This window comes from Entelurus aequoreus, linkage group LG06 (assembly GCF_033978785.1).
Source record: "Entelurus aequoreus isolate RoL-2023_Sb linkage group LG06, RoL_Eaeq_v1.1, whole genome shotgun sequence".
NCBI classification, from domain to species: Eukaryota; Metazoa; Chordata; class Actinopteri; order Syngnathiformes; family Syngnathidae; genus Entelurus; species Entelurus aequoreus.
Window position 1 is genome coordinate 15,594,714 of NC_084736.1, and position 7,679 is coordinate 15,602,392.

Sequence of the window (7,679 nt, forward strand, 5' to 3'; positions counted from 1 at the left end):
GGATGAAATAACCAAAGGTAAGATGCAAAGACTAAAGTCAACTTGACCATCATCTTTTTAATTGGAGATCCATACAGCGCTTGCAATTGGTTGACTGCATGATGCACACCCTAAACTCTATTGTAAAAATGTGGGTTTCTTCATTTTTTCTGTTTCTTCTATTTTATTTTTTTGCTTAAATCTACTATGTTCTCATTGGTTAAGTTTGTAGTTATGTTACCTTAATGTCAGCTATGGTGTCATTTTGATAATTATTTTGTTTGTATTATAACTGTGATATTTGAATGATGATAAATGAATGTGTTGAGACAGTTGCGGATTTCACCAATGCGGCAGTTTGTGGAGACACTCGATTGCTTTTTCAAACGTTTTTAATGGTTATTATATATATATATATATATATATATATATATATATATATATATATATATATATATATATATATATATATATATATATATATATATATATATATATACACACACTAAATTGGCCCTAGTGTGTGAATGTGAGTGTGAATGTTGTCTGTCTATCTGTGTTGGCTCTGCGATGAGGTGGCGACTTGTCCAGGGTGTACCCCGCCTTCCGCCCGGATGCAGCTGAGATAGGCTCCAGCACCCCCCGCAACCCCAAAAGCACACAGCTTCTAAAACCTGTAGCTCATCCTCCTTATACTCAGGCTCAAAAACTAGGCCTCTGTGATATATACATTTTGTCTATATAGTCAAGTTTTTTGTTGCAGACAATTACAAAAATTTAAAGCGATTTTTTTTCTATTTTTGCTCCGGCATGCTTTTTGCCCCTCGGGACCTTCCGTAGCTTGCGTCGTCCCCTTATTTTTTTAGCGGCACACCTAGCAAAAAACAGCAAGTGCAAATTTTTTGTAAAAAAAAAAAAATTGATTTTATTTTTAGGCCTTATCACCCAGGCCTGGATCTGGATCATCATTTGTCCCAAAGTAGTCTTTGTTGTCTATTCTGAGGTCAATAAAGTTTGTCTAAGTCTAAGTTGTTGAAGGAAATAGTGAACATTGTGATGCGTCTGTAAAGTCAATACGCTCGTATGCTTAGAATGAGCAATATAAGTAAATATTACATGTTTAATACCGAAAAATGGACAAACTCATGTTATAAGTGTTATTAAAAAAATATTTTTTTAATGAAAATGTAAACGCCATAGATAATACGTTTGTATGTAAATTTTTGATGCCTTACATGTTTTATTCTCTTTGTAAAAAAAAAAATAAAAAAAAATTTGGAAAGTGGAATATTTGAGATTAGCACGGGGCAGCTCGGTTGACCAGTGGTTAGCCCTCAAGCCTCACAGCGAGAAGGTCCTGGGTTCGACTCTCATGCTCGGGGGGTCTTTCTGTGTGTATTTTACATGTTCTCCCTCGGACTCCTGGGGTTCTCTCTTGGTACTGAGAGAACCTGAGGAGGCGACTTGTCCAAGGTGTAAACCTGCAGCTGGGATAGGCTCCCGCCTTCGAGAGGGGGACAAGTGGTAGAAAATCGACACCTATTTTAGGTGAAACTGAACGTTTGCTTTAACATAAACAACGTTGAAGACTCCATGCCTTTGAAGTTACATAACCTGATATTATGTCGTCCTCTACTGGTTTAGTGGTGCCGTCGCACTTACACACTGACAGTCGAAACAAAATGTCTTCAAAACCACATTTACACACCTTTCTGTAGCAATAACAACCCACCACAACCATTGTTTATTGCATTTAAGTCTTGGTTGGCAAACTGTTTGTTCAATATGAATGAGCAGCTGTGCATAACCACTGTACAGTATACTATGTATAATATGTCTCTTGTATTATCTAGTGCAGTGTTTTTCAACCTTTTTTGAGTCAAGGCACATTTTTTGCGTTGAAAAAAATCCGGAGGCACACCACCAGCCGAAATCATTAAAAAACAAAACTCAGTTGACAGTAAAAAGTCGTTGTCGCAATTGTTGGATATGACTTTAAACCAGGGGTCGGCAACCCGCGGCTCTAGAGCCGCATGCGGCTCTTTAGCGCCGCCCTAGTGGCTCTCTGAAGCTTTTTCAAAAATGTATGAAAAATGGAAAAAGATGAGGGGGAAAAAAAAAAAGTTTTTGTTTTAATATGGTTTCTGTAGGAGGACAAACATGACACAAACCTCCCTAATTGTTATAAAGCACACTGTTTATATTAAACATGCTTCACTGACTCGAGTATTTGGCGAGCGCCGTTTTGTCCTACTAATTTTGGCGGTCCTTGAACTCACCGTAGTGTATAACTTTCTCTGACTTTTTAGGACGTGTTTTATGCCACTTCTTTTTCCGTCTCATTTTGTCCACCAAACCTTTAACGTTGTGCGTGAATACACAAAGGTGAGTTTTGTTGATGTTATTGACTTGTGTGGAGTGCTAATCGGGCATATTTGGTCACTGCATGACTTGCAAGCTAATCGATGCTAACATGCTATTTAGGCTAGCTATATGTACATATTGCACCATTATGCCTCATTTGTAGCTATATTTGAGCTCATTTAGTTTCCTTTAAGTCATCTCAATTCAATGTATATCTCATGACACACTATCTGTATGTAATATCTTCTAATTTGTTGCGGCTCCAGACAGATTTGTTTTTGTATTTTTGCTCCAATATGGCTCTTTCAACATTTTGGGTTGCCGACCCCTGCTTTAAACCATAACCAAGCATGCATCACTATAGCTCTTGTCTCAAAGTAGGTGTACTGTCACCACCTGTCACATCACGCCGTGACTTATTTGACGTTTTTTGCTGTTTTCCTGTGAGTAGTGTTTTAGTTCTTGTCTTGCGCTCTTATTTTGGTGGCTTTTTCTCTATTTTTGGTGTTTTCCCGTAGCAGTTTCATGTCTTCCTTTGAGCGATATTTCCCGCATCTACTTTGTTTTAGCAATCAAGAATATTTCAGTTGTTTTCATCCTTCTTTGTGGAGACATTGTTGATTGTCATGTCATGTTCGGATGTACATTGTGGACGGCGTCTTTGCTCCACAGTAAGTCTTTGCTGTTGTCCAGCATTCTATTTTTGTTTATTTTGCAGCCAGTTCAGTTTTAGTTTTGTTCTGCATAGCCTTCCCTAAGCTTCAATGCCTTTTCTTAGGGGCGCTCACCTTTTGTTTATTTTTGGTTTAAGCATTAGACACCTTTTTACCTGTTTACCTCCCGCTGTTTCCGACATCTACAAAGCAATTATCTACCTTCTGCCACCTACTGATATGGAAGAGTATTACACGGTTACTCTGCCGATCTCTAGACAGCACCGACACTTAACAACAACACGTAATTTGCAGATTATAATTAACTGGTTTGCAAAAAATAATTTTAACCCAATTAGCTGAAATGACATCATCTCCCACGGCACACTAGTGGTTGAAAAACACTGATCTAGTGGTTGAGTTGGTCTTTCCTCGTTGAGAGACCTCGTTCCTTGGTCTTGCGTGAATTAATTGTTCACGTTGAGCATGGAGGCACCGTGCAGTTTCTTAGGGTTGTCGGTCTGAACTCTCTCACAGAGTTGGGTCAGAGCTTTGTTCGACGGGAAGCGGACTCGTGTGACGTTGCGGTCCGCGGGTGAGGTTTTTACCCGGTTTGCATTGTTCAGGAACATTCTGAAGCGTTTGCGGATTGAAGTGGGGAAGGATAGACCTGTTCGGACGCACGGGTGGGGATGGTGTGGCTCTTGTGGGAGCAGGGTGGTGGTGTGGCTGTTTGTTTTGATTGTGAGGAGAGGTGCAGCTTGGTTGGAGGATTTTGGGGTGTATGTTTTGTTTTTTTGTCATTAAAAAATACAATCGTGCGCTTACGGATTGTATCCCCGCAGACTGTATTAATCTATATTGATATATAATGTAGGAACCAGAAATATTAATAACAGACAGAAACAACCCTTTTGTGCGAATGAGTGTAAATGGGGAAGGTTTTTTTGGGGGGGTTGGTGCACTAATTGTAAGTGTGTTTTTTATGTTAATTTAATTTTAAAAAATATAATAAAAAACATTATTATTATTTTATTTTTTTATTTCTTGTGCGATCCACGGACCGGTACTGGGCCGCGGCCCGGTGGTTGGGGACCACTGGTATAAAATATAATGTTATATTATTGCAAGCATTTCTCAGTCCTTTTGCTTCTTACCGAGTTGTTTCAATGGACCATGTTTGTCATAAAGCATCATGAAAGTATAACAAATAAATGACCGTAAGCATCATCAACATCATTTTCCATCACTATCCTAGCTTTGATCACTCATAATCATTCTTAAAAGCAATCATATTTTCCTCTGTGCATATAATTCTTAAATTAATTTTTGCCATCAATGTTCCTCTTGAGTTTAAGATTTTAGTCCTGACTTTCCGTGCGTTGCATGGTGGGGCCCCTCAGTACATCACTGACTTGTTAGGCCCCTACACTTCAGGGCGCAGCTTCTAGGTCTTCAGGCCAGGGGTCTTCTAAAGATCCCAAAAACTCCCATTTTAAAACCCGTGGAGACCTGGCATTCCAGGCTATAGCTCCCAGACTCTGGAACAACTTGTCCCTCTGTGGTCTTGACTGGGTTGACACTTTTAAGAAACATTTGAAAATTTCTCTTTTTAGTAATCCACTTTGTATCCTTTTTATGATGTCGACCTTGTTGTTTTAATTGAATTGTTGTTCTACTTTGTGATTTTATCTGTGACAAAGCGCTTTATAAATAAAATGTACTTACTAATGCGCGTATGAGTCATCACGGAACATGTACCAGGTGACCATGGAAAGCAGGCTCCCCACGCAGAAGAGCGCAAACGTGAAGGAGAAGCTTGACCTCATGCTCTTTGCCTCCTTACCTCGGTTTTTTTTTGCCACGTGTTTCAGGCTAACACACCTCCTGACGGGTAATACCCATGTCATGTTCTGCTTGTCGCTCAGCTTTAACCCCTCCCTCCCTCCCTTGATCTATTTCAGCCTCTCATCTCATCTCCCTCCCCCTTCTTCACATCAAACTACACACACACCTAATTGAGTTAGCACCAGTGTTATTATTACCGCAGTTACTCTTTCTAGTTAAAAGTAATCTAATTACTTTTACGTGCGTTTGATGTAACGTGGTGCGCTACTTTTGAAGCGGTTGCATCGATATCAACAGGACATTAAGAGTCAGCATAGGTGTAACAAGGATTATTCGCTCAATCCAGTCCTGGACTCAAACCAACGACCATAAATCCCCACCAGATGAGGGTTGTTCATTCATTTTCATTCATTATTTATTTATTTCAGGCAGTGACATAAAAAAGTACAAAGTTGACAACACATAATAATATAAATTAATATAGTGCAAAGGGTAATGTATAGTATGTAATGCATGATTGTCCAGTTTTACCTGAAAGGGAGTGGGAAGAAGATAATTTATTTAATCCCACCCCCAGTTCTCCATTCAGTGATTATTCACTGTTACTCTGTTTAATAAAAATCAAATCAAATCAAATCAAGGATTATAATACATATGTTGTATCATAGTGGCATTACCACAGGTAACAATAATTATTACACTGTAACAATAATTTGTATCAACAATGTAGGAATAATGAACTGAGGATGAATTGTGTTGTGGTAAGTATTCCCCCATACTTCAACACAGTATGTAAGGTATGGGAGTACCAAGGTGCAGTGTAGTGTACTGGGTGCATTTTCATTGAGGTATAGTTTTGCTTTGTTTATAATTGAGAGGCTTTTGTAAATTTTTGTTTTAATGTGTCTGACATGAGGTTTACATGGTAGTTTACTATCAATTATTACTCCCAAAAAATGTATTTTCATTTACGATTTCAATTTGGGTACCATCAATACTTATTTTGTGTTCAGACATTATGTTGCGATTGACAAGTCTTCCTCTCAGGGAATTCAAATCACCGGTCAATCCCAAATTCTTTAGATGACATATATGCTGAGTAAGAAGGACCATCAAGACAGAATAGGAATATTATCAAGTTTTACTAAAGCTTAGGAGACCAGTCCACACCAATGCGGTCAAACCGGCATCTCGAAATGGTCTAACATTCAAATGGGAAAAGACAATTTTATTGAATACGAAAACAGTCCCCCCGCCCCAGAAAGGAATGCCTCCCCCTTCCCCAACACTGATAAGATAAGGAGGGGGATGCATCTCTCTCACATTCCAATGCCTCAAACACTACACAGACATCTGCAGACAAAGAGAAACAAGTATACCGAGTATACATGGACAAATACTAGCTGCTCCAAACATGACTATGAATAAAGAAAGAACTCTTAAACATATATGCATTCTCCACAGGGTTCAATTCTATTCTGGGAGTAAATAAAGACCTCTAAAAAAACATCCAAAAACCGCCATAGATGGGCAAGCTACTAGGAAAATGTCGTAACCTAAGCTACAAGTTACTCTCGATTAAATGTAGCTAAGCTATCCCCGGAGAATTGTAGCAAGATACACTACAAACTACATGGCAAAAGTAACTTGCTACTTCAAAGCTACATTTAACAGCATTTCTAACTATGGGCCCACATGTATATGTTAATGTAACTGAGAGTGTACAAATGGGTATTGTAGCCAAACAGCTCAATTTTTGTTTCATCTGACCACAGAACTTTCCTCCAGAAGGTCTTATCTTTGTCCATGTGATCAGCAGCAAACTTTCGACGAGCCTTAAGGTGTCGCTTCTGGAACAAGGGCTTCCTTCTTGCATGGTAGCCTCTCAGTCCATGGCGATGCAAAACACGCTTGACTGTGGACACTGACACCCGTGTTCCAGCAGCTTCCAATTGATTGCAGACCTGCTTTTTGGGCGGTTCTCGGTCGACTCTTGATCATCCTGACCAATTTTCTCTCAGCAGCAGGTGATAAGCTTGCGTTTTCTTCCTGATCGTGGCAGTGACAAAACTGTGCCATGCACTTCACACGTACGAACAATTGTCTGCACAGTCGCTCTCGGGACCCTAAGCTGCTTTGAAATGGCTCCAAGTGACTTTCCTGACTTGTTCAAGTCAATGGTTCCTTTGACCTTCCCATTGTTGCGTTTGTAACCGAGTCTAATGACTGCATCACATGAGCACTATTCAAATGGGCTCAGAGAAGTCAACAGGTGTCGTCAATCATAATCACTCACATGAAGTTAATAGGCCATGCCATGAAGCTCATTTGATCTGATTGTAAACTTTTGACCATGACTGTATGTATGTATATATATATACATTAGCAGACAAGCTTCTGCAGTTAATATGAATAATTGACAGTTTATTGGAATTAATGTTGGTGTTGTACTGTACCTCTGTATAATATAAACAATTATTGTCAATGTGAGAGAAAAAAAAAGTGACTGGATCTATAGCACAAATCATTCCATAATCGATTTTATTTTGACACCCCTATTATCTATTATTGAATCATTCATTAACTGTACCTAATCACCCTGGAAAGAGTCCCTACATGTTCTCAAAGTTTCATTTTCTCCAGCAGGGTCTTAAGAGTTTTTCCTTGCCTGGATCGGGGTTTCCATCAGGGAATGTCGTAAGTTTGCACTTTTATACACCTGTGATACAAATACATTTTAAATCCTCACTTTCAGAAATGTTTACTCTCAACATTTAATAGAACGTCAGACAAACCTGACCAGCAATGGAATTTAATGTTTTCAAAAAAATACAC

At 39.0% G+C, this 7,679-nt stretch overlaps 1 protein-coding gene across 1 annotated transcript in view; it reads right to left on the reverse strand.

Annotated features, from left to right (window-relative positions):
- The window catches only part of st8sia6 (ST8 alpha-N-acetyl-neuraminide alpha-2,8-sialyltransferase 6), a 72,719-nt gene extending 67,810 nt beyond the window's left edge, over positions 1-4,909 (reverse strand). The window contains exon 1 of the mRNA XM_062050066.1: positions 4,725-4,909. Coding sequence (XP_061906050.1) covers positions 4,725-4,906 — 182 coding nt within the window. The 5' untranslated portion in view covers positions 4,907-4,909. The remainder of the gene's footprint in view (positions 1-4,724) is intronic.
- Between the last annotated feature and the right edge of the window lie 2,770 nt (positions 4,910-7,679).